Genomic DNA, 27,280 nt, shown 5'->3' with positions numbered 1-27,280 from the left:
CAAATGTAAGACTTTTTTTTGGGACCATCTACAGTTATCTTCGTGGCGTTTCAGAATCAGAATAGTTTTATTGCCATTGTTTGAGAATGGGTTCACAAACTAGGAATTTTTCTTGGTGCAAACGTGCGACATAAAACACATTTGGTAATAAAAAGATCTGTGACTGAGCTATCAGATAGACTTAGAAGGAATTCAAGGATCAGCATCTTTTGACACGACGTACCCCGGATTTTTGACTTTTACATTATCATTCACCACAATGTTTACAAACGCTTCCCTCCTCGATGGCTGCACATTTGGGTACTAAACACTTTATTCGTTTCCACCCACCGGCTTTAAGCATGCATCAAATTGATCATTCAGGAGGCAAACAGTTGAACTTTTACTTACCCATCTTATGCAAGTCATTTGGCTTTGCTGTGGGCTCTTGTTTAGTTTTGTCCGCTGCTATGCTTAGCTGTAACACTGGTGGTGCTCAATAAATTGACAGGTCAGCACAGGTAGCCTACTTTCCATTTTGTATTACGTTTTAGCCTCATCAAAAAAATTCAAAAAGAGACTGAAGTTTATGCATGTTTTAAATAAATCAATTTAAGATTGAGAATTTTAGACATTTTAAGGCCTTAAATTCAAACTGGATTTAAGACAGTGGATACCCTGAATAATGAATTTGTTGGTTAAAATGCTTTGTCCATTAGTCATCAGGTTGCATTTAAAAGCACATCAGATTGGATTTGATTAGTTTTATTATCTCTTTGGGTCATTTACAGACTGGTCCATTTGGGAGTCAGTTGAATTGGACAAGAGGGTCACATCTGTCTCCGACTGAGCGACAGGCCACAGGTCTACATCCAGTGTGGAGTTGTCTTCCTGTCCACCCTCTGGAAGGATCACGGTGTGTTCAGGAGGTCCACTTTCATCTTCCTCATCATCTATGATTAGAATCAGGTTATCACTCGTCAGGAAGTGAAGAAAATACTGTTTTACCTTCTAGGTAGTTGGAGAATTCCTCAAGAGGGATGTCATCTTCATTGTCAGAGGTCAGCTCTTCATTCTGGTTTGATGTGACCAGACCGGGAAGTAGTCCCTTCTCCAGGTCTAAACATGGAAGCACACTTTAGCAAAGATAACCAACTTCAGTGTATTTCAGCCTTTTTTTGAGCCAAGGCACATTTTGCATTGAAGACATGCAGACACACCAGCAGAAATCATTAAAAAAATTAAACTCAGTTGACAGTAAAAAGTAGTCGCAATTAGGGATGATACTCGAAACCGGTTTTCCCGGTTGTTCGATAAGAAAAGAACCGAGTCCTCGGACTCGAATCCCTTTTTAAGAACCGGTACCCGTTATCGAGACCACTATAGTAAAGAAAAAGAGTTGGTTCTTTATTCGAATCCCTCGGAAAGAATCACATCCCGACCAGAATGCCCCTTGAGACATTACAAGAATTTACGCCACGTAGCTCAGTCATCAGGCGCAGATAGGGAAAGCAGGAAAAACAATGGAATAATAAAGTTCAAAACAAAAAGGTATAATCCAATGAATGACTTAACTGAGAGATTTGAGCAGGGTACAAACACATGAACACTTTTACGACCAACCGGAAACATAGCAACCAGGCTAGCAACGCACCTCCTTTACGGCAGCTGTCGCAACGTTCTTAAAGCAACCGCAGCACATACATATATATATATATATATATAAGACATCTCCCTTTTTTAACTTTTGTTTTTATTTCCTTGTAAACAAAATCACACTGTATATGTGTTGTGTCTAATTATAAATAATGCAGACGAGGCGTGTTGGCTGAGTTCTTGACGTTTACTTTCACGGGTGACGACATGCAACAACACTTTTCGGGGCTACCGCGCATGCTCGTCACTCCCGTTGCATGCTGGGTAGTGTAGTTGTTGAATTCCCTAGCTCATAACATCACATCTTTCCCCCTATAAAGAAAGATTTTAACTCAATAAAGTGTATTTCTTTTTTTAGCTTTAACTTTTCATTTTTTAGCATTGTAACCACATTTGCAAACAACTTTTCTCTTCATAGAATTTTCTTTCAATAAAGAACTAAAGTGCAAAAATGTCAAAGCATCATAAACAGTTATGTCAAATAGCAGAAGTACACTTTTTGGAGAGCTGTATTATTTTCAGTTTTGTGCCCAAAGGACTGATTTTATTTAACACTATAGTATTATTTATACACCTATAGTGATCACAGAGACAGGTTGTTTTTGTGATACTGTATATTTGTTTTTCTGAAAAATCCCACTTAACATACTTTGGGTAACAACAGTCAATATTTTTTTTTTTTAGGGGGGGTAACAGTCAATATTTATTTATTTATTAGATTTTATTTTTTTCTTATATAATAAAAGTGAGCTTTTGTTAAACCAAATAGTGTGTTTTTTTCCGTATACAACAACCTATCTGGACTCGATAAGAGAATCGATAAGGAATCGGTTCGATAAGAGGATTCGATAATAGGCTCGAACTCGATAATTTCTTATCAAACATCATCCCTAGTCGCAATTGTTGGATATTAATTTAAAACCTAACCAAGCATGCATCAATATAGCTCTTGTCTCAAAGTAAGTCTACTGTCACTACCCGTGACTTAGTTTTTTGCAGTTTTCCTGCATGTAGTGTTTTAGTTCTTGTCTTACGCTCCTATTAGTGCTTTTCCTGTAGCAGTTTCATGTCTTCCTTAAAGGCTATTCCCTGCTTTGTTTTAGCAATCAAGACTATTTAAGTTTCAATCCTTTGTGGGGACAAGTCATGTTCGGATGTACATTGTGGACGCCGTCTTTGCTCCACAGTAAGTCTTTGCGGTCATCCAGCATTCTGTTGGTTTACTTTTTTGCCAGTACGGTTTTAGTTTTGTTCTGCGTAGCCTTCTCCAAGCTTAAATGCCTTTTCTTAGGGGCACTCACCTATTTGTGGTTTAGCATTAGATACCTTTTACCTGCCTCTCACCGTCGTCTAAATATTGTGATCACAACAAACTATCGTCTCACACGATGTGTTCCTGACACCTATAAAGCAATTAGCTGCCACCTACTGATATGTAAGAATATTACACGGTTACTCTGCTGAGCTCTAGACAGCTCTGACAATTGCAGACTATAATTACTAGTTTGCAAAAAAATGTTTTAACCCAAATAGGTGAAATTACATAGTCTCCCATGGCACACTAGTAGTAAAACACTGATTTACTTTGGGTTGAAATAAATTACCCTGTCTGTAGCTGAGGCCGCTCTTCCACTGGCTGCCATACTGAGGTCTGCCGAACTTCTGGAGGATTGGAGACTGCTCTTCCTCAGGAACCATCCAACTCTTCTGCTTGCCCGGCAGCACCAACATTGGACCCACTCGCGCCTCGTCTTCCCAAACTGGAATGGATTAGAGTTACGGAAAAAAGGCGCACCAGTTACATTGCGGGAGCCGCGGCTATACCGTTAGCAGGAAGTCTGCTGCTCCTCCACTGCGGTTGAGACGCGTCCATCTTGCTGAAACCCCGAGGACCGAACTTGGCGGGCTTGTTGAGAGTTTGTCCGACGTCGCTTTGACAATACCCACATAAGTAGTCGTTGCCGTCAGCTGACCTCCACCTGGAAATGAAAATCTGTTCACACACCTTTTTATCCATGCAAACCTAAGCGAATACTTTCCTCCCATTGACGAAAGTGCAGGCTTTGTTTGGCACCTCCGCATCAGTGACTGGCACCGCGTTCAGGTGGCATGTGATGTAAAGCTGCGGGCAGGAAGCGGTCATCTTATACCACGAACCGCAACACAAGTTCGCTTTGGAGAGCGGGAGACACTAACCTCTCCTCGGTCCTCATTGTGGAACTTGAAAGCGTCAATGACCAACTGGAGCTTGTCGTCTTGTGTGCGGACTACGAAATGGGACTTGGAACCCGGAAGCTTGGAATCCAGCAGGCACCTATTCAGAAGTAGGAGTCAGCATTCCATTTAAATGAGTTATACTTGTATAGCGCTTTGACACTTTTTCCACATTCACACACTGATGGCGGGAGCTGCCATGCAAGGCCCTAACCACCACCCATCAGGAGCAAGGGTGAGGTCGTGAGTTCAAACCCTGGCCGAGGCATACCAAAGACTATAAAAATGGGAGCCATTACCTCCCTGTTTGGCACTTAGCATAAAAGGGTTGGAATTGGGGATTAAATGGACGAATAGAACAGACAAGTCATTGTTTTGTCTGCTCGCGGAAAACAAACATCCTAATCTACAATTTGACTCCCTCGAATGGTCTGGACGCTGTGAAAACAGGACCAGGCTGTTCTGAAAAACACCCGAGTACACCTCAATGATGGACGCTTTTGACCTCCCTCCCTCAACGACACCTGGAGTCGAACTTTTGCAGATCGGCCTCAGTCTATAAAAACATTACACCCAAGACAATTGGGCACACACGCACACAACCCCCCTCCCCCAACCCCCACCTTCACCACCGCTTGTTTCCCCTCGGGGTGATGTTTGGATGGCAGCGCTTCATAGCAGCGGTCGCCTTCCAGGGCCCCAACTCCCCGCCCCTCTGTTGAGATTAAATGTAACGTGTTTATGTGTGCATTGCATGGAGGTTTTTTCCCACTCCAGACTAGGCCCCCAGTCTAGATTGTATTTTTTTTACCTTTTCCCCATCTTTTACAGGGCACCTTATGGCAACCCATCAGCGTTCCTGTTCTGTAACCCTGTACACTGTTTGTCTAATCTTGAACGGGTTTGTGCTGAAAACAGTTTTGTTGTACTTGTGCAATTACAAGACCTATCTAAATCACCAAAATGATTCCCGAGCGCGGCCACCGCTGCTGCTCACTGCTCCCCTCACAGGGGGTGGAACAAAGGGATGGGTCAAATGCAGAGAATAATTTCACCACATCTAGTGTGTGACTATCAGTGGTACTTTAACTTTGTGTCTTGCTCAAGGACACAAACGTGACTAGTTTGGTAGAAGGTGGGGATCGAACCAGGAACCCTAAGGTTGCTGGCACAGCCACTCCCAAGTTAAAAGTTGGCAACTCTGGATTTAGTTAGCAGAGCTTTGCATTCCAAGTACAATTTTCTCATCCTGACACTATTGTAGATGGGCTCGGGTGTACCTAATAAAGTGGCCATAAGGGCTGCCGGTTCAGAGACGCTCACCCGTGTTCGATGAAAACATAGCGGGGCACGGAGTGGATGTCGGGCTGCAGCGTGGCCACGCAGCTGCTCAGGAACACACGGAGCCCCATGTGGTGCCCCACTCGCACAGAGGCCTCCATGAACATGGACTCTCCCAGGAAGTAGACGTTTGAGCTCCTCTCAGACTGCCAGTCATCTGCAACGTGAACGTAAACATTTAATGACTCAAGGGCTTTGAGCGGCGTTTCCAACTTTTGTAAACTGCAACAAATCTGGCAACTTTTTTTCCACGGTTTTATTGGAGGCTCTTACGGTCCTCAACGAGCAGTGGCGGGTGCTGCCGTTAACCCCGCCCCCATTCCAAAACACCCACAGGCGGTCAGTCTGCCGAGATGCAAAGCTGCCGCTGTTTTCGCCTTAGTTTCAAGAGCAAGATTATATAAATATTTCTTCACCGCCAAGCAACGCTAAAATTCCATTCCCATGGTTCATGTTAATGAGCCAGTCAGTAAATCAGTGTCACACCCTCTTTTGAGCAAGTTTGCTTTATGTTTTAATTTAATTTACTTTAAAGAAAAGCCAAGAATCAGTTAAACTTTTCTCCCAAAACATCCATTGCAAACAATTGTGCAAGTGAGATATCTTGCAACTTCAAGGACAGTCATTCAGGTTTACGTGGACCCCGACTTAAACAAGTTGATAAGTGGTCAATTGTACAGAATATGTGCTGTACAGTAAAAGTCTCAATCCCATTTTTCCTTACTGAAGAGTTGGCAACAATACCTGCTCAGTGGCTTTGTGGTTAGAGTGCCGGTAGGTTGTGAGTTCAAACCCCGGCAGAGTCATACCAAAGACTATAAAAATGGGAGCCATAACCTCCCTGCTTGGCACGCTGCATAAAGGGTTGGAATTAACTATGAACCGCGGTGCATTATGGGACTTGTAGTCCGTGGCATGAACTGCCCAGTTTTGACATTACAGTCCAAAAGGCGCATTGTTTACATCTCATAGTTGCATGAAATATGGAAACTTTAAATCAGGGGTGTCAAACGTACGGCCCGCGGGCCTAAGAGGATGAGTTTGCTAAGTATAAAAATGGGCTGAAATTTTTGAATGAAAGAAATTGCTGTTTTAAATGTGTCCACTAGATGTCACAATAGCAATTATTTGTAGATGCTACATATGTACAAAAAATAAACCACATGTTAGTGCACTAGTCAAGGAAAATGAGCCAACTACAGAAATAACACTAATTTGATTATTTTTTTTATCTTGATAGATTGAAAATTAATAAATTGACTTATGAACATTACATGATTTATTCAGAAAGTATAAATAACTACTAGCCACAACATGCAAGTGTAAAAAAAAAACATTATGATTTGTCCACTTTCAGAATGTGCTTGTTTTATTTAAATTTTTTTTTAAAATTTTTAAACAGTCTGAAATTTCCTTTTTTTTATAATTTATGCCGTGATTTTACCAGTCCAGCCCACTTGGGAGTAGATTTTTCTCCGTGTGTCCCCAATCTAAAATTAGTTTTAAACCCCTGCTTTAACCTCTTAAGGCCCAAGCTGATTACATGCTTTTTTATTTTTATTTACCTTTGCCATTTGGGCTTATTGGACCCTAATTAGAATAAAAACTAAGAATCATAGTCCATAAGTACACAAATGTGTACAGACATGCAAATTTTTATTTTTACACTTTATTCCCCAAATTCCATTGTATGTTACACTCTTCTGACACCACCAGATGGCAGTATAAGTGTCCACACAAGTGGCCATAAGACCCCAACTCAGTAGTGTACACAATTTTGGAAATAAGAGCTAAAAAAGGTGCTGTCCACTAAGGCCTTTAGAGGTTATTAAAGTATTAGGCGTGTCATGCAAACAGGCAGTGGAAAGTCAGTAGCTATGAAACACAAACACTACATTAAGGGACTTTAAAATAACTTAGTCCTAAGGCCCACTTTACATAGTGAACTTAAATATGTAATGGGAAATATACCATAACAGGGTGTAAATAGTGCAATGATGAACCTACTTGACATAATTCTGAGGTTAAAGTCCAGAGATTCTACTGCAGCTTGCGTGGACCTGAAGGGGACCCATGTGGGAGAAAGGGAAGAACTGGATAGACTGTAGCGCCTGTGGAGAACCAGAACACATTAGAACCGCATCATCATGTAAAAAAAGACAAAAACACACCTTTTGTAGTGACACTCGATTGGAATGACAGCCTCGTCCATTCGGATCAGACCATCAGGTGAAGGAGCAGGAGTGTAGATGAGCAGGTTGGTGTAGACCAGAGACTCCTCGTTCATCTGGGGACAAGATCACGTCAGCACCAGTTTGGATCAAGTTGCAAACTTCAAAAAAGTAATTCTTTGTTACCCAGTATTTGGTGCCACAGTCCAGCAACCTGACAAGAATCCTGTACTGGTCCACAGCGGATGGTGTGGCCCTACAGAAGTCTTGATCGTAATCCACCCCGAGACGCAGCTCAAAGCTATCGACGGGCGCCCCCACGCCAAACAGGTCAGCTCGGATCAGGATCTCCAGGGAGTCCGGGTGGCAGGTCACACTGACCGTGTTGAGAGGCCGCCGCTGGTCCACGGGAAGCTGTTCGTGGTCGTGTTTGGAGGCCGCCTGGTGACGCCCCGCAGGACTCTGCTTGGAGAAATGGTCCAAACGAAGAGACAGAGACGAAGACGAGAGCAGCAAAAGGAGCAGAGTCACGTGGACAGGTAAAGACGCCATACCTGACGGTCTCAGCACACCACAGACAGCTTGACCTTCAGTCTGCTGGCCACCTTTTTATGCTGCAGACAATCAGGCCACACCCTGCTCACCTGAGGCCACACCCTGCTCACCTGAGGCCAATTACACACTAATCACACACACACTTCCTACACTTGGACACTTCAAACACACACATTTTATTCTTCTTCTTCTTCTTGGACTGTTTGACAAATAAAATATATTTCAATCACTAGCTAGCAATTGTATATATTTAACTCAGCTATCAACTATTAGATCAGATTGAAAATGTGTCTGGTTAAACAGGTAACAATGCTTTTAACGAGCTAACATATAGGATTAAAAAAAATATATATTTTTATTAATATTATCAATTTTTAAAACATTTTTTTAGTAATTATTATTTTAATTTCTTTTAATTTTGGATTTTCTCTTGTTCAAGTAAGCATCTCTCAATGGATGTGTGAATGTGTGAGGTTGTTTTGTTTTGTTAGTTTTTTTTGCTTTGTTTTTCCTCTGTTTGTTATGTTTTGACTTGTGTCAATTTTGGAAAATAATAAAAAAACAATTTATTTTTTTTAAGCAAAGAAATCAAACAATGTACTAATATGATCATCTTCAAGAAACTCTTCAAACTTAAAGTGTTTACAAAGTACAAAGAAGAAGAACCATGATAAACATTCTGAATTTATTGCATCCAGCCATCCATCTTCTAGATCAGGGGCCCGTGGGCCGGATCCGGCCCGCCAGCGTCCAAGGTAAAAAAAAACAACCTGTTCTAGATAATCTTATTCATCTCACCATATGAAATAGAACTTACTTCACTAATTATTATTTATTTATCTATTTTTAATTTGTATTACTTATGGAGTGCATTGTGTATAAATTGAGAACAGGAAGTGAACAAAAGTGTTAGCAACTGCTATGTAAAGGAAAAGGGGTAGGATTAAGCTCTGCTTCTTCCTACTCCTTTTCGAACATGTTGAAAAGAGAAACTGGAAATTGTGATGTATCATGTTGTATGCATGCATGTTCCAAATAAACTCAAACTTAAATCAATTAATAATTGTAATTTAAAGTCTATGTTTTGGATTTTACTTTGTTTTATATTTAATACATTTTTAAATGTCATTTTGCCAAGAAGACATGCATTATAAAATATTAAAAGCAACAAGAATTAGAAATAGTAGGAGCAGAAATAGGGAATAATAATTTTAAAAAATAGGTATAAAGTGCTAAACTTCTATAAACCATGCAAGAAATTACAAAAACATTAACTAGAAACCACAGTTGAGCACTGGAGTGGCAATATCATTTGGTGTGGTGACTTTAATGCAGTGTGTGGTGAAAGCAAGCGTGCAGAGATGCAATTAAAGAACATAATAAAGCATTAAGAAGAACGCATAATTTATGATATGATCCAGTAAAAGAGGCAACAAGCTAAAAGTAAAGTATGTTGTGAAAAGACCAACAAAAAAAAGAACTATCGGTGAACATTTTGTCAATCAATCAATAGAACAACTCCATTAGGCCAGGTGTGGGGAATGATCAAGAACATGTCAGGAGTCACAAGTGAACATAAATATGTGATGAAAGATGGGACAGTGTGTGGGAGGAAATAAAGAAAAAGCAGAACTTTTAGCAAAAACATCCGTTAAAAGTGCAGAGCGATGATAATTAGAGAAATAAAAGGAAAAGAAAAAACTAATTTAAGTATTGGGGAAATGACTAACGATAATGGCTTTAGAAACACTATAGATATGTTCTATGAATGAACTGGGTGGAATATTGAAACGACCCCAGGAAAACACCAGGTGAGTTACCACATGATCCAAAAAAATTAAATAAACTTAGATAACATGGGCAAATTAATGATTTTGAAATTAGCACGGTGGAGCAGAGGTTAGTGCATGTGCCTCACAATACAAAGGTCCTGATGCAAAATGATTACTTTTTCATATAAAATTCTGACTTTTATCACAATATTGCCAATTTTTTTTTGTTGTTCTTGTAAAATAGTGACATTTTTTGAGTAAAATTGTGACTTTTGTCATAATTTCGCCAAGCAAAATTCAGATGATTATAATATTGCCAAAATCTTAAAGTTTTCTTACTAAACTGCAATTTTTGTCGAGTAAAGTGACGACTCTTTTCATAAAATTGCCAACATTTTAAGCTTTTCTTGTAAAATTGCGACTGTTATTGAGTAAAATTCCTACTTTCATCGTAACGTTGCACAAATGTTCAGTTTTTCTTGTAATGTTTTGACTTGCGTTGAGTAAAATTATGACTTTTATTATAATACTGAGGCAGCACGGTGGGACAGGGGTTAGTGCATGTGCCTCACAATACGAAGGTCCTGAGTTGTCCTGGTAGTTGCTTATTAACATGGAGATTAGTAACACATTGGCTGTTAATTAGTTATTAAGTACTTAATGCCTTATTCTGCATGGCCTTATTATACAACCAGTAAGCCATTAACTTAGTCTTCCCTAACCCTAACCCCAACCCTATGTTAATAAGCAACTAATTAATGGTTCATATGTTCCCCATACGAAAGTGTTACCGAAAGAAGCTGTAGTAATTCAAATATGCAAACCAGGAAGAGGCAGGTAATTATAGACCGATAGCATTGACTTCAAATTTAAGCAATGTTATAGAAAAAATGACTACTTAAAGACTGGTATGTTATGAGTCAAAAGAAATAAAAAACTACCAAAGTGGATTTGGGAAAGGAAGAAACAGTGCAGTTGGAAGAGGAAATTAGAAAGAAAGTGTAATTGCAGTATTTTTTGACACAGGGAAAGCTTCAATGTTGTGGAAACAATAGTTGCTGATAACATTTAATACATTTGGGATTAAAGGAATAATGCACAGATGGATAAAAGACTTAAGTGGAACAATTTTAGTGAAAAATAGAGAATGTTACCTTCTATAGTGACAGGAAACGGGAATAACAGCTTGGGTCAGCCTTGTGATGACATGACGGCGTTGAGGTGAAAAGGTCAGATGGTTGGAATAAATAACGGAGTCGTCGGATAACTACAGATGAAAAATAAAAACACAATTTATACATCGTTAAGGTTACACAAAATACTACTACTATGAGGAATATAGATGTTTGTTACACTATTTTAGTGATTCTCAAACGGTGGTACTTGTACCACTAGTGGTATGTGGGCACCATCTAGTGGTACACTAAAGAATCAATTAAATATTTAAACAGTGTTAGTGTTTAAACTAACGTTAAAGTGGCGGGTCGTGCGTTTCTCACCTAGGCCTTCGGTGATGTCCTACTAAGTTAAGACTTCACCTCTCAAAATAGCGTAATGGATGTCACCACATGGACACGGCTGGAGATACTATACAGAAACACACTTGCACACTACTGAGCATTGAAGCCCCTCAACAGTGTACAAAAGGGGTCTATTTTTCGGCTTGTTTAACATTCAATAAAACCGCTTCAGCAATTAACATATCTTACGTGGTACTGTCAAAATTAAAAGATTTGTGTAAAAGAAATGAAACATGAAAAAATTAAGAAATATCAATCAATCAATCAATCAATGTTTACTTATATAGCCCTATATCACAAGTGTCTCAAAGGGCTGCACAAGCCACAACGACATCCTCGGTTCAGATCCCACATTGGGGCAAGGAAAAACTCAACCCAGTGCGATAACAATGAGAAACCTTGGAGAGGTTGTGAGTTCAAACCCCGGCCGAGTCATACCAAAGACTATAAAAATGAGAGCCATTACCTCCCTGCTTGGCACTCAGCATAAAGGGTTGGAATTGGGGGTTAAATGAACAGACAAGTCATTGTTTTGTCTGCTCGCAGAAAACAAACATCCTAATCTACATTTTGACTCCCTCGAATGGCCTTGACGCTGTGAAAACAGGACAAGGCTGTCCTGAAAAACACCCCCGATGACACCTCAATGATGGACGCTTTTGACCTCCCTCCCTCCCTCCCTCCTCAACGACACCTGGAGTTGAACTTTTGCAGATCGGCCTCAGTCTATAAAAAACATTACATCATCACACCCAAGACAATTGATCACCCAAAAATGATTCCCAGGCGCGGCCACCGCTGCTGCTTACTGCTCCCCTCACCTCCCAGGGGGTGATCCAGGTTGATGGGTCAAATGCAGAGAATAATTTCCCCACACCTAGTGTGTGTGTGACAATCATCTGTACTTTAACTTCCCAAGGGATTAAACAAGTTTCTATCCTTATAAAATGTCACATTTGAGCATGGGGCCCAATGATATGGCTGTAGATGACCACAGCGTATGCCACTGGGTACCTTACAATAGTTAACTAGTTGAATTAACGTGCTCCAGTCTCAGGTACTTACTGATAACTGGGTGCCGCAGTCCAGCAGCCCGGCTTTGATGATGTAATTGGCGTCGGCGGCAGGGAGGGCCTGACACGCTCCAGAACCCGAATGCTCCGCACCGCCCAGAAAAAGCTCTCCGGTAGACACGGGACGTCTCGATCCAAACACTTCGGCCATCACCTCTATGACCATCGACCTCTCCGTGCACGTCACCTGCACGGGTTGCCTTTCCTCATTCGTCGCGTCGACCTCGTCCACGCCGACGCCGGCGGATTTATACTCTCGGCCATCTTCGTCGACGACCGGTCCGTCCTTGAAGTTTCTGACTGCAGAGGAATGGGACAACAGCAGCACCAAAGACAGAAAGATGGTCAGCATTGTGTTGATTCCTTACAAATATGCTTCAGTGTGGAGTCAAATAGCAAGCTGGGTCTGAGCAATCAGGTCACGTGGGAGGACAGGTGCAAGTATTTAAGCAAGACTTGATCTGATTGGTTCAGTCATTCTCCTCCATGTTTACTTGTTCCTAAAGCCAGTTAAACTTATGTGTATAAACATACCTGTGGACTAGTTTGCTCGCATTATTGTTTAGCTTTAGCATCTTGTGTGTAGAGAAGGTGGAAATGTTTGTTTTGGGTAACGGAGTTTAACGACTCACTGTCGACATCTGCTGGACGTTAGTGGAAAAGCAACCATTGATTTCTGGCTCGTTTCAAACAAAACGCCTAAAATCGCAAGCAGAATCAGTTCAATATAAAACTTTAAATAAAAATACTGTAACCATTCGACTTTTCGTTCGTTCATCTTACTCTATGTTATCAAGATGGCCATGATTGGCTTGTATTTAGGGTTCGGCGCCATTAAAGACACTACTCACCATTTGGGGACTGTTGACAACATCCGGGTACTGGCGCACTGCATTTTAAGGTACTTCCGCGTAGACACGCATGCGCACAAAATGCCGAGTTGGGAAGACGGCTGTAAATTTCCCACGGCTCTGGTTCAATTTCCGGTTGTCGCTTGTTTTTTTTATTTTTTATTTTATTGAACAATAAACATACATTTATAATTCACACAAAAGTCAAGGCACTTTCAACATCAATAAAAAAAAACGCAAACACAGATAGAGTATTAAATATGAATAAATATGAAAAAATATGAAGAAAAAATAAATAAATAAAAAAGGCAAAAAGGGCTACCTAAATCACTTTAAACGTTTTTAACAGAGATATCAATTTAAGGGCTTTTGTACTCTTAATCATTCTCCAAGACTTGATTGGGGTTGTCACTCGTTGCTAAACAGTTCCGGTGCTCTCGTTCTAATGGTACAAGGGATGTTTATGGAAGTAGAATTGTCTCACATCAACTTATATATATCAATATGATATTAATACAAGTACAAATGTGATATACAAATAAATAATTTGTATAAATAAACACATTTGTAAATATATTTTTGAGATTTGAAAATATATACAAATAACATTTATAAATATAAAAATGTGACATACAAATGAATCAAGAATTTGTATAAATAAATGTGTATTTGTAAAAATATTTTTGAGATTTGAATATGTTTGATTTTGTATTTGTATCGAATTTGCATATGTGGATCGCTTTTTTGCTTTTGTGTCGATGAGACATTCCTCCCACAAACCAGATGCACAAATAAATGTAACTTACACACTCCCCTGAACAACCAGCAGAGGGCATTGCAGCCAGAGCGGTCTGGGTCACAGAGCATTATATGCAAAATGCCCAGAGTTATCTGCACAAAAACAATCCACGTCTTTACAGAGAGAACGCACAACGGGCCTGAGCCAGCTAACATTAGCATTGTATTAGCCAATGCCAATTCATCCAGTTAATCTGAAAGACTGTGCTAGCTGCTTATGTTATTGTATTAATGCCGTTTAATGACCTTGTCCCGATGTAGATACTGATCTCTTATCAGGCTGCAGTGCCCTCTGCTGGTTGTTCAGGTGAGTGTGTAGGTCACATTTATTTGAGCATCTGGTTTGTGGGAGAAATGTCTCAACACAAAAGCAATCCATCCATCCATTTTATAACGCTTATTCCCTTCGGGATCGCGGGGTGCGCTGGAAATCTCAAAAATATATTTACAAACTCGTTTATGTATACAAATTCTTGATTTGTATGTCACATTTATACATTTTATTTAGATATATTTTCAAGTCTGAAAAATATATTTACAAATACACATTTATTTATACAAATGTATTTGTATGTCACATTTGTATTTGTACATTTAATATATGTATTGTATTGATACAGATACAAGTTGAGACAATTGTACTTCCATAGATGTTAGCCACGCCTACATTTTTAAAGCACACAAGCTGCATTCACAAAAGTAGGAAATTCCAGTGAAATTTTAACTAAGTTTGGGACATGCGTAGATAATTGTGGAAACTAGTACATAAAGCTCATTTTGTAGTCAAATTCAAGACTTCCCATCTTTTTTTTTTGCTCTATTAACTGTAGCAACTCAACTTTAAATCACAATTCATAAAAAAGTAAACTTATGAATAATCAGGGTCTCTGCAGGTTTCAACATGTCAAATGTAAGACTTTTTTTTTGGGACCATCTACATTTATCCTCGTGGCGTTTCAGCATCTTTTGACACGACGTACCCCGGATTTTTGACTTTTACATTATCATTCACCACAACGTTTACAAACGCTTCCCTCCTCGATGGCTGCACATTTGGGTACTAAACACTTTATTCGTTTCCACCCACCGGCTTTAAGCATGCATCAAATTGATCATTCAGGAGGCAAACAGTTGAACTTATACTTACCCATCTTATGCAAGTCATTTGGCTTTGCTGTGGGCTCTTGTTTAGTTTTGTCCGCTGCTATGCTTAGCTGTAACACTGGTGGTGCTCAATAAATTGACAGGTCAGCACAGGTAGCCTACTTTCCATTTTGTATTACGTTTTAGCCTCATCAAAAAAATTTCAAATAGAGACTGAAGTTTATGCATGTTTTAAATAAATCAATTTAAGATTGAGAATTTTAGACATTTTAAGGCCTTAAATTCAAATTGGATTTAAGACAGTGGATACCCTGAATAATGAATTTGTTGGTTAAAATGCTTTATCAATTAGTCATCGAGTTGCATTTAAAAGCACATCAGATTGGATTTGATTAGTTTTATTATCTCTTTGGGTCATTTACAGACTGGTCCATTTGGGAGTCAGTTGAATTGGACAAGAGGGTCACATCTGTCTCCGACTGAGCGACAGGCCACAGGTCTACATCCAGTGTGGAGTTGTCTTCCTGTCCACCCTCTGGAAGGATCACGGTGTGTTCAGGAGGTCCACTTTCATCTTCCTCATCATCTATGATTAGAATCAGGTTATCACTCGTCATAGAAGTGAAGAAAATACTGCTTTACCTTCTAGGTAGTTGGAGAATTCCTCAAGAGGGATGTCATCTTCATTGTCAGAAGTCAGCTCTTCATCCTGGTTTGATGTGACCAGACCGGGAAGTAGTCCCTTCTCCAGGTCTAAACATAAAAGCACACTTTAGCAAAGATAACCAACTTCAGTGTTTTTCAGCCTTTTTTTGAGCCAAGGCACATTTTGCATTGAAGACATCCAGACACACCAGCAGAAATCATTAAAAAAATTAAACTCAGTTGACAGTAAAAAGTAGTCGCAATTAGGGATGATACTCGAAACCGGTTTTCCCGGTTGTTCGATAAGAAAAGAACTGAGTCCTCGGACTCGAATCCCTTTTTAAGAACCGGTACCCGTTATCGAGACCACTATAGTAAAGAAAAAGAGTTGGTTCTTTATTCGAATCCCTCGGAAAGAATCACATCCCGACCAGAAATGCCCCTTGAGACATCACAAGAATTTACGCCACGTAGCTCAGTCATTAGGCGCAGATAGGGAAAGCAGGAAAAACAATGGAATAATAAAGTTCAAAACAAAAAGGTATAATCCAATGAATGACTTAACTGAGAGATTTGAGCAGGGTACAAACACATGAACACTTTTACGACCAACCGGAAACATAGCAACCAGGCTAGCAACGCACCTCCTTTACGGCAGCTGTCGCAACGTTCTTAAAGCAACCGCAGCACATACATATATATATATATATATATATAAGACATCTCCCTTTTTTAACTTTTGTTTTTATTTCCTTGTAAACAAAATCACACTGTATATGTGTTGTGTCTAATTATAAATAATGCAGACGAGGCGTGTTGGCTGAGTTCTTGACGTTTACTTTCACGGGTGACGACATGCAACAACACTTTTTGGGGCTACCGTGCATGCTGGTCACTCCCGTTGCATGCTGGGTAGTGTAGTTGTTGAATTCCCTAGCTCATAACATCACATCTTTCCCCCTATAAAGAAAGATTTTAACTCAATAAAGTGTATTTCTTTTTTTAGCTTTAACTTTCCATTTTTTAGCATTGTAACCACATTTGCAAACAACTTTTCTCTTCATAGAATTTTCTTTCAGTAAAGAACTAAAGTGCAAAAATGTCAAAGCATCATAACAAACAGTTATGTCAAATAGCAGCAGAAGTGCACTTTTTGGAGAGCTGTATTATTTTCAGTTTTGTGCCCAAGGAACTGATTTTATTTAACACTATAGTATTATTTATACACCTATAGTGATCACAGAGACAGGTTGTTTTTGTGATACTGTATATTTTTGTTTTTCTGAAAAATCCCACTTAATATACTTTGGGTAACAGTCAATATTTATTTTTTTTATTTTATTTTTTTAGGGGGGTAACAGTCAATATTTATTTATTAGATTTTATTTTTTTCTTATATAATAAAAGTGAGATTTTGTTAAACCAAATATTGTGTTTTTTTTTCCATATACAACGATCTATCTGGACTCGATAAGAGAATCGATAAGGAATCGGTTCGATAAGAGGATTCGATAAGAGGCTCGAACTCGATAATTTCTTATCAAACATCATCCCTAGTCGCAATAGTTGGATATTAATTTAAAACCTAACCAAGCATGCATCAATATAGCTCTTGTCTCAAAGTAAGTCTACTGTCACTACCCGTGACTTAGTTTTTGCGGTTTTCCTGCATGTAGTGTTTGTTCTTGTCTTACGTTCCTATTAGTGCTTTTCCTGTAGCAGTTTCATGTCTTCCTTAAAGGCTATTCCCTGCTTTGTTTTAGCAATCAAGACTATTTAAGTTGTTTCAATCCTTTGTGGGGACAAGTCATGTTCGGATGAACATTGTGGACGCCGTCTTTGCTCCACAGTAAGTCTTTGCGGTCGTCCAGCATTCTGTTGGTTTACTTTTTTGCCAGTTCGGTTTTAGTTTTGTTCTACGTAGCCTTCTCCAAGCTTAAAAGCCTTTTCTTAGGGGCACTCACCTATTTGTGGTTTAGCATTAGATACCTTTTACCTGCCTCTCACCGTCGTCTAAGTATTGTGATCACAACAAACCATCGTCTCACACAATGTGTTCCTGACACCTATAAAGCAATTAGCTGCCACCTACTGATATGTAAGAGTATTACACGGTTACTCTGCTGAGCTCTAGACAGCTCTGACAATTGCAGACTATAATTACTGGTTTGCAAAAAAATGTTTTAACCCAAATAGGTGAAATTACATAGTCTCCCATGGCACACTAGTAGTAAAACACTGATTTACTTTGGGTTGAAATAAATTACCCTGTCTGTAGCTGAGGCCGCTCTTCCACTGGCTGCCATACTGAGGTCTGCCGAACTTCTGGAGGATTGGAGACTGCTCTTCCTCAGGAACCATCCAACTCTTCTGCTTGGCCGGCAGCACCAACATTGGACCCACTCGCGCCTCGTCTTCCCAAACTGGAATGGATTAGAGTTACGGAAAAAAGGCGCACCAGTTACATTGCGGGAGCCGCGACTATACCGTTAGCAGGAAGTCTGCTGCTCCTCCACTGCGGTTGAGACGCGTCCATCTTGCTGAAACCCCGAGGACCGAACTTGGCGGGCTTGTTGAGAGTTTGTCCGACGTCGCTTTGACAATACCCACATAAGTAGTCGTTGCCGTCAGCTGACCTCCACCTGGAAATGAAAATCTGTTCACACACCTTTTTATCCATGCAAACCTAAGCGAATACTTTCCTCCCATTGACGAAAGTGCAGGCTTTGTTTGGCACCTCCGCATCAGTGACTGGCACCGCGTTCAGGTGGCATGTGATGTAAAGCTGCGGGCAGGAAGCGGTCATCTTATACCACGAACCGCAACACAAGTTCGCTTTGGAGAGCGAGAGACACTAACCTCTCCTCGGTCCTCATTGTGGAACTTGAAAGCATCAATGACCAACTGGAGCTTGTCGTCTTGTGTGCGGACTACGAAATGGGACTTGGAACCCGGAAGCTTTGAATCCAGCAGGCACCTATTCAGAAGTAGGAGTCAGCATTCCATTTAAATGAGTTATACTTGTATAGCGCTTTGACACTATTTCCACATTCACACACTGATGGCAGGAGCTACCATGCAAGGCCCTAACCACCACCCATCAGGAGCAAGGGTGAGGTCGTGAGTTCTAACCCCGGCCGAGGCATACCAAAGACTATAAAAATGGGAGCCATTACCTCCCTGTTTGGCACTTAGCAAGGGTTGGAATTGGGGATTAAATGGACGAATAGAACAGACAAGTCATTGTTTTGTCTGCTCGCGGAAAACAAACATCCTAATCTACAATTTGACTCCCTCGAATGGCCCAAGACAATTGGGCACACGCACACAACCCCCCTCCCCCAACCCCCGCTTGTTTCCCCTCGGGGTGATGTTTGGATGGCAGCGCTTCATAGCAGCGGTCGCCTTCCAGGGCCCCAACTCCCCACCCCTCTGTTGAGTTTGTTGTGATTAAATGTAACGTGTTTATGTGTGCATTGCATGGAGGTTTTTTCCCCACTCTAGACTAGGCATCCAGTCTAGATTGTATTTTTTTACCTTTTCCCCCATCTTTTACAGGGCACCTTATGGCGACCCATCAGCGTTCCTGTTCTGTAACCCTGTACACTGTTTGTCTAATCTTGAACGGGTTTGTGCTGAAAACAGAGTTTTGTTGTACTTGTGCAGTGACCATAAAGACCTATCTAAATCACCAAAATGATTCCTGAGCGTGGCCACCGCTGCTGCTCACTGCTCCCCTCACAGGGGGATGGGTCAAATGCAGAAAATAATTTCACCACACCTAGTGTGTGACTATCAGTGGTACTTTAACTGTCTTGCTCAAGGACACAACGTGACTAGGTTGGTAGAAGGTGGGGATCGAACCAGGAACCCTAAGGTTGTTGGCATTGCCTCCGGCAACTCTGGATTCAGTTAGCAAAGCTATTCATTCCAAGTAGAATTTTCTCATCCTGACACTATTGTAGATGGGCTCAGGTGTACCTAATAAAGTGACCATAAGGGCTGCCGGTTCAGAGACGCTCACCCGTGTTCGATGAAAACATAGCGGGGCACGGAGTGGATGTCGGGCTGCAGCGTGGCCACGCAGCTGCGCAGGAACACACGGAGCCCCATGTGGTGCCCCACTCGCACAGAGGCCTCCATGAACATGGACTCTCCCAGGAAGTAGACGTTTGAGCTCCTCTCAGACTGCCAGTCATCTGCAACGTGAACGTAAACATTTAATGACTTAAGGGCTTTGAGCGGCGTTTCCAACTTTTGTAAACAGCAACAAATCTGGCAACTTTTTTTTCCACGGTTTTATTGGAGGCTCTTACGGTCCTCAACGAGCAGTGGCGGGTGCTGCCGTTAGCCCCGCCCCCATTCCAAAACACCCACAGGCGGTCAGTCTGCCGAGATGCAAAGCTGCTGCTGTTTTCGCCTTAGTTTCAAGAGCAAGATTATATAAATATTTCTTCACCGCCAAGCAACGCTAAAATTCCATTCCCATGGTTCATGTTAATGAGCCAGTCAGTAAATCAGTGTCACACCCTCTTTTGAGCAAGTTTGCTTTTTGTTTTAATTGAATTTACTTTAAAGAAAAAAAGCCAAGAATCAGTTAAACTTTTCTCCCAAAACATCCATTGCAAACAATTGTGCAAGTGAGATATCTTGCAACTTCAAGGACAGTCATCCAGGTTTACGTGGACCCCGACTTAAACAAGTTGATAAGTGGTCAATTGTACAGAATATGTACTGTACAGTAAAAGTCTCAATCAATCCCATTTTTCCTTACTGAAGAGTTGGCAACAATACCTGCTCAGTGGCTTTGTGGTTAGAGTGCCGGTAGGTTGTGAGTTCAAACCCCGGCAGAGTCATACCAAAGACTATAAAAATGGGAGCCATTACCTCCCTGCTTGGCACGCTGCATAAAGGGTTGGAATTAACTATGAACCGCGGTGCATTATGGGACTTGTAGTCCGTGGCATGAACTGCCCAGTTTTGACATTACAGTCCAAAAGGCGCATTGTTTACGTCTCATAGTTGCATGAAATATGGAAACTTTAAATCAGGGGTGTCAAACGTACGGCCCGCGGGCCTAAGAGGATGAGTTTGCTAAGTATAAAAATGGGCTGAAATTTTTGAATGAAAGAAATTGCTGTTTTAAATGTGCCCACTAGATGTCACAATAGCAATTCTTTGTAGATGCTACATATGTACAAAAAATAAACCACATGTTAGTGCACTAGTCAAGGAAAATGAGCCAACTACAGAAATAACACTAATTTGATTATTTTTTTTATCTTGATAGATTGAAAATTAATAAATTGACTTATGAACATTACATGATTTATTCAGAAAGTATAAATAACTACTAGCCACAACATGCAAGTGTAAAAAAAAAACAATATGATTTGTCCACTTTCAGAATGTGCTTGTTTTATTTAAATTTTTAAAAATTTTTTTTAAACAGTCTGAAATTTCCTTTTTTTTATAATTTATGCCGTGATTTTACCAGTCCAGCCCACTTGGGAGTAGATTTTTCTCCATGTGTCCCCAATCTAAAATTAGTTTTAAACCCCTGCTTTAACCTCTTAAGGCCCAAGCTGATTACATGCTTTTTTATTTTTATTTACCTTTGCCCTTTGGGCTTATTGGACCCTAATTAGAATAAAAACTAAGAATCATAGTCCATAAGTACACAAATGTGTACAGACATGCAAATTTTTATTTTTACACTTTATTCCCCAAATTCCATTGTATGTTACACTCTGACACCACCAGATGGCAGTATAAGTGTCCACACAAGTGGCCATAAGACCCCAACTCAGTAGTGTACACAATTTTGGAAATAAGAGCTAAAAAAGGTGCTGTCCACTAAGGCCTTTAGAGGTTATTAAAGTATTAGGCGTGTCATGCAAACAGGCAGTGGAAAGTCAGTAGCTATGAAACACAAACACTACATTAAGGGACTTTAAAATAATTTAGTCCTAAGGCCCACTTTACATAGTGAACTTAAATATGTAATGGCAAATATACCATAACAGGGTGTAAATAGTGCAATGATGAACCTACTTGACATAATTCTGAGGTTAAAGTCCAGAGATTCTACTGCAGCTTGCGTGGACCTGAAGGGGACCCATGTGGGAGAAAGGGAAGAACTGGATAGACTGTAGCGCCTGTGGAGAACCAGAACACATTAGAACCGCATCATCATGTAAAAAAAGACAAAAACACACCTTTTGTAGTGACACTCGATTGGAATGACAGCCTCGTCCATTCGGATCAGACCATCAGGTGAAGGAGCAGGAGTGTAGATGAGCAGGTTGGTGTAGACCAGAGACTCCTCGTTCATCTGGGGACAAGATCAAGTCAGCACCAGTTTGGATCAAGTTGCAAACTTCAAAAAAGTAATTCTTTGTTACCCAGTATTTGGTGCCACAGTCCAGCAACCTGACAAGAATCCTGTACTGGTCCACAGCGGATGGTGTGGCCCTACAGAAGTCTTGATCGTGATCCACCCCGAGACGCAGCTCAAAGCTATCGACGGGCGCCCCCACGCCGAACAAGTGAGCTCGAATCAGGATCTCCAGGGAGTCCGGTGGCAGGTCACACTGACCGTGTTGAGAGGCCGCCGCTGGTCCACGGGAAGCTGTTCGTGGTCGCGTTTGGAGGCCGCCTGGTGACGCCCCGCAGGACTCTGCTTGGAGAAATGGTCCAAACGAAGAGACAGAGACGAAGACGAGAGCAGCAAAAGGAGCAGAGTCAGGTGGACAGGTAAAGACGCCATACCTGACGGTCTCAGCACACCACAGACAGCTTGACCTTCAGTCTGCTGGCCACCTTTTTATGCTGCAGACAATCAGGCCACACCCTGCTCACCTGAGGCCACACCCTGCTCACCTGAGGCCAATTACACACTAATCACACACACACTTCCTTCACTTGGACACTTCAAACACACACATTTTATTCTTCTTCTTCTTGGACTGTTTGACAAATAAAATATATTTCAATCACTAGCTAGCAATTGTATATATTTAACTCAGCTATCAACTATTAGATCAGATTGAAAATGTGTCTGGTTGAACAGGTAACAATGCTTTTAACGAGCTAACATATAGGATTAAAAATATATATATTTTTATTAATATTATCAATTTTTATAACATTTTTTTAGTAATTATTATTTTAATTTCTTTTAATTTTGGATTTTCTCTTGTTCAAGTAAGCATCTCTCAATGGATGTGTGAATGTGTGAGGTTGTTTTGTTTTGTTAGTTTTTTTTGCTTTGTTTTTCCTCTGTTTGTTATGTTTTGACTTTTGTCAATTTTGGAAAATAATTAAAAAACAATTTATTTTTTTTAAGCAAAGAAATCAAACAATGTACTAATATGATCATCTTCAAGAAACTCTTCAAACTTAAAGTGTTTACAAAGTACAAAGAAGAAGAACCATGATAAACATTCTGAATTTATTGCATCCAGCCATCCATCTTCTAGATCAGGGGCCCGTGGGCCGGATCCGGCCCGCCAGCGTCCAAAATCCAGACCGCGGTAAGTCCCAAGGTAAAAAAAAAAACCCTGTTCTAGATAATCTTATTCATCTCACCATATGAAATAGAACTTACTTCACTAATTATTATTTATTTATCTATTTTTAATTTGTATTACTTATGGAGTGCATTGTGAATAAATTGAGAACAGGAAGTGAACAAAAGTGTTAGCAACTGCTATGTAAAGGAAAAGGGGTAGGATTAAATAAGCTCTGCTTCTTCCTACTCCTTTTCGAACATGTTGAAAAGAGAAACCGGAAATTGTGATGTATCATGTTGTATGCATGCATGTTCCAAATAAACTCAAACTTAAATCAATTAATAATTGTAATTTAAAGTCTATGTTTTGGATTTTACTTTGTTTTATATTTAATACATTTTTAAATGTAATTTTGCCAAGAAGACATGTATTATAAAATATTAAAAGCAACAAGAATTAGAAATAGTAGGAGCAGAAATAGGGAATAATGAAAAAAAAAGAAGGTATAAAGTGCTAAACTTCTATAAACCATGCAAGAAATTACAAATAAATTAACTAGAAACCACAGTCGAGCACTGGAGTGGCAATATCATTTGGTGTGGTGACTTTAATGCAGTGTGTGGTGAAAGCAAGCGTGCAGAGATGCAATTAAAGAACATAATAAAGCATTAAGAAGAACGCATAATTTATGATATGATCCAGTAAAAGAGGCAACAAGCTAAAAGTAAAGTATGTTGTAAAAAGACCAACAAAAAAAAAGAACTATCGGAGAACATTTTGTCAATCAATCAATAGAACAACTCCATTAGGCCAGGTGTGGGGAATGATCAAGAACATGTCAGGAGTCACAAGTGAACATAAATATGTGATGAAAGATGGGACAGTGTGTGGGAGGAAATAAAGAAAAAGCAGAACTTTTAGCAAAAACATTCGTTAAAAGTGCAGAGCGATGATAATTAGAGAAATAAAAGGAAAAGAAAAAACTAGTTTAAGTATTGGGGAAATGACTAACGATAATGGCTTTAGAAACACTATAGATATGTTCTATGAATGAACTGGGTGGAATATTGAAACGACCCCAGGAAAAGACCAGGTGAGTTACCACATGATCCAAAAAAATTAAATAAACTTCGATAACATGGGCAAATTAATGATTTTGAAATTAGCACGGTGGAGCAGAGGTTAGTGCATGTGCCTCACAATATAAAGGTCCTGATGCAAAATGATTACTTTTTCATATAAAATTCTGACTTTTATCACAATATTGCCAATTTTTTTCCGTTGTTCTTGTAAAATAGTGAAATTTTTTGAGCAAAATTGTGACTTTTGTCATAATTATAATATTGCCAAAATCTTAAAGTTTTCTTACTAAACTGCGATTTTTGTCAAGTAAAGTGACGACTCTTTTCATAAAATTGCCAACATTTTAAGCTTTTCTTGTAAAATTGCGACTGTTATTGAGTAAAATTCCTACTTTTATCGTAACATTGCAGAAATGTTCAGTTTTTCTTGTAAAGTTTTGACTTGCGTTGAGTAAAATTATGACTTTTATTATAATACTGAGGCAGCACGGTGGGACAGGGGTTAGTGCATGTGCCTCACAATACGAAGGTCCTGAGTAGTTCTGGTAGTTGCTTAATAACATGGAAATTAGTAACATATTGGCTGTTAATTAGTCTTAAATACTTATTAATGCCTTATTCTGCATGGCCTTATTATACAACCAGTAAGCCATTAACTAAGAGTCTTCCTTAACCCTAACATATTGGCTGTTAATAAGTACTTAATGACTAATTAAGTACTTAATGCCTTATTCTGCATGGCCTTATTCTGCATGGCCATAATGCACAGATGGATAAAAGACTTAAGTGGAACAATTTTAGTAAAAAATAGAGAATGTTACCTTCTATAGTGACAGGAAACGGGAATAACAGCTTGGGTCAGCCTTGTGATGACATGACGGCGTTGAGGTGAAAAGGTCAGATGGTTGGAATAAATAACGGAGTCGTCGGATAACTACAGATGAAAAATAAAAACACATTTTATACATCGTTAAGGTTACACAAAATACTACTACTATGAAGAATATAGATGTTTGTTACACTATTTAAAGTGATTCTGAAACTGTGGTATTTTCATAATGTTGTGAAAATCCAGTCCATAGTGGATCTAACATAATAGTGTTATCACAGCTGTAAATAATCACATAATATTTACAGCTTCTCACACACACACAAGTGAATGCAAGGCATACTTGGTCAACAGCCATACAGGTCACACTGAGGGTGGCCGTATAAACAACTTTAACACTGTTACAAATATGCGCCACACTGTGAACCCACACCAAACAGGAATGACAGACGCATTTCGGGAGAACATCCACTCCGTAACACAACAGAACAAATACCCAGAACCCCTTGCAGCACTAACTCTTCCGGGACGCTACAATATACCCCCTTTGATGATGTAATTGGCGTCAGCGGCAGGGTGGGCCTGACACGCTCCAGAACCCGAATGCTCCGCACCGCCCAGAAAAAGCTCTCCGGGAGACACGAGACGTCTCGATCCAAACACGTCGGCCGTCACCTCTATGACCATCATACTTGCCAACCTTGAGACCTCCGATATCGGGGGGTGGGGGCGGCGGCGTGGTCGGGGGGGGTTTGGGGTGGGGGGCGTGGTTGGGGCGTGGTTAAGAAGAGAATATATTTACAGCTAGAATTCACCAAATCAAGTATTTCATATATATAAATAATATATATATATATATATGTATGAAATACTTGACTTTCCGTGAATTCTAGCTATATATATATATATATATATATATTTTTTTTTTAAATTTTATTATACATATAAATAAAATACTTGAATTTCAGTGTTCTGCAGGCTATCCAGTAGATGGCAGTATTGTCCTGTTTAAGAGTGTCACAACATTGCTGTTTACTGCAGACGAACTGCTTTACGGTAGACTAAACGTGACTGCTGTTGTTGTGTGTTGGTACCGCGCTGGGAGGACGTTAATGAAACTGCCTAACAATAAACCCACATAAGAAACCAAGAACTCTCTCTCCTTGTTGTGCACTCTACTCTCTAAAAGCCGTAGATGTTATGACGTCATTGGGCAGGCAAGCTGTTTATATTGTGGGAAAGCGGACGTGAGAACGGCTGTCCCCACTCAGGTCCGCATTGAGCTGGAGGGGGCGTGGCCTCCAGCTCCGGCTGAATACCGGGAGTTTGTCGGGAGAAAATCTCTGCCGGGAGGTTGTCGGGAGAGGCGCTGAATACCGGGATTCTCCCGCTAAAAACGGGAGGGTTGGCAAGTATGATGATCATCGACCTCTCCGTGCACGTCACCTGCACGGGTTGCCTTTCCTCATTCCTCGCCTCGTCCTCGTCCACGCCGACGCCGGCGGATTTATACTCTCGGCCATCTTCATCGATGACCGGTCCGTCCTTGAAGTTTCTGACTGCAGAGGAATGGGACAACAGCAGCACCAAAGACAGAAAGATGGTCAGCATTGTGTTGATTCCTTACAAATATGCTTCAGTGTGGAGTCAAATAGCAAGCTGGGTCTGAGCAATCAGGTCACGTGGGAGGACAGGTGGGAGTATTTAAGCAAGACTTGATCTGATTGGTTCAGTCATTCTCCTCCATGTTTACTTGTTCCTAAAGTGGATGAAGAGCCATATGTGTATAAACATACCTGTGGACTAGTTTGCTCGCATTATTGTTTAGCTTTAGCATCTTGTGTGTAGAGAAGGTGGAAATGTTTGTTTTGGGTAACGGAGTTTAACGACTCACTGTCGACATCTGGTGGACGTTAGTGGAAAAGCAACCATTGATTTCTGGCTCGTTTCAAACAAAGCGCCTAAAATTGCAAGCAGAAACAGTTCAATATAAAACTTTACATTCAAATACTGTAACCATTCGACTTTTCGTTCGTTCATCTTACTCTTTGTTATCAAGATGGCCATGATTGGCTTGTATTTAGGGTTCGGCGCCATTAAAGAAACTACTCACCATTTGGGGCCTGTTGACAACATCCGGGTACTGGCGCACTGCATTTTCCCGTACTTCCGCGTA

At 40.3% G+C, this 27,280-nt stretch overlaps 2 protein-coding genes and 1 pseudogene across 3 annotated transcripts; all 3 read right to left on the bottom strand.

Annotated features, from left to right (window-relative positions):
- Positions 1–732: 732 nt before the first annotated feature.
- On the bottom strand, positions 733–7,942 carry LOC133642744 (zona pellucida sperm-binding protein 3-like). The gene is made up of 10 exons (XM_062037105.1): positions 7,548–7,942; positions 7,362–7,477; positions 7,198–7,301; positions 5,173–5,347; positions 3,832–3,949; positions 3,677–3,757; positions 3,460–3,616; positions 3,240–3,395; positions 988–1,098; positions 733–932 (listed from the first exon to the last, which is right to left on the bottom strand). Exons 1-10 carry the CDS (start codon positions 7,911–7,913, stop codon positions 748–750), a joined length of 1,569 nt encoding a protein of 522 aa, XP_061893089.1. The 5' UTR covers positions 7,914–7,942; the 3' UTR covers positions 733–747.
- Positions 7,704–12,643, bottom strand: LOC133642745 (zona pellucida sperm-binding protein 3-like). Of its 2 annotated transcripts, none has more exons than XM_062037106.1 (4): positions 12,274–12,643; positions 10,843–10,955; positions 7,949–8,026; positions 7,704–7,823 (listed from the first exon to the last, which is right to left on the bottom strand). In XM_062037106.1, the coding sequence occupies exons 1-3, from the start codon at positions 12,631–12,633 to the stop codon at positions 8,023–8,025; spliced, it is 477 nt and encodes a 158-aa protein (XP_061893090.1). In that variant the 5' UTR covers positions 12,634–12,643; the 3' UTR covers positions 7,704–7,823; positions 7,949–8,022. The 2 variants fall into 2 exon arrangements, with proteins under 2 accessions (XP_061893090.1, XP_061893091.1); XM_062037107.1 differs by having other exon boundaries at positions 7,807–7,823; positions 7,967–8,026.
- A 2,792-nt stretch (positions 12,644–15,435) lies between these two features.
- On the bottom strand, positions 15,436–22,513 carry LOC133642742 (zona pellucida sperm-binding protein 3-like; annotated as a pseudogene).
- Positions 22,514–27,280: the final 4,767 nt, after the last annotated feature.

This window comes from Entelurus aequoreus, linkage group LG25 (assembly GCF_033978785.1).
Source record: "Entelurus aequoreus isolate RoL-2023_Sb linkage group LG25, RoL_Eaeq_v1.1, whole genome shotgun sequence".
NCBI classification, from domain to species: Eukaryota; Metazoa; Chordata; class Actinopteri; order Syngnathiformes; family Syngnathidae; genus Entelurus; species Entelurus aequoreus.
The sequence above is the reverse complement of the archived record's forward strand: the minus strand, read 5'-3'. Positions and strand labels throughout refer to the sequence as shown.

Excerpts from the sequence above, each read along its gene's own strand:
- LOC133642744 (XM_062037105.1), bottom strand. The coding sequence starts at position 7,913 with ATGGCGTCTTTACCTGTCCACGTGACTCTGCTCCTTTTGCTGCTCTCG. Across the intron at positions 3,950-5,172 it reads TATGTTTTCATCGAACACGG|GTGCCTGCTGGATTCCAAGC; the intron begins GTGAGCGTCTCT and ends ACTTCTGAATAG. Across the intron at positions 3,396-3,459 it reads CAGCAGACTTCCTGCTAACG|TTTGGGAAGACGAGGCGCGA; the intron begins GTATAGCCGCGG and ends AATCCATTCCAG.
- LOC133642745 (XM_062037106.1), bottom strand. The coding sequence starts at position 12,633 with ATGCTGACCATCTTTCTGTCTTTGGTGCTGCTGTTGTCCCATTCCTCT. Across the intron at positions 10,956-12,273 it reads ACTGCGGCACCCAGTTATCA|TTATCCGACGACTCCGTTAT; the intron begins GTAAGTACCTGA and ends TTTCATCTGTAG.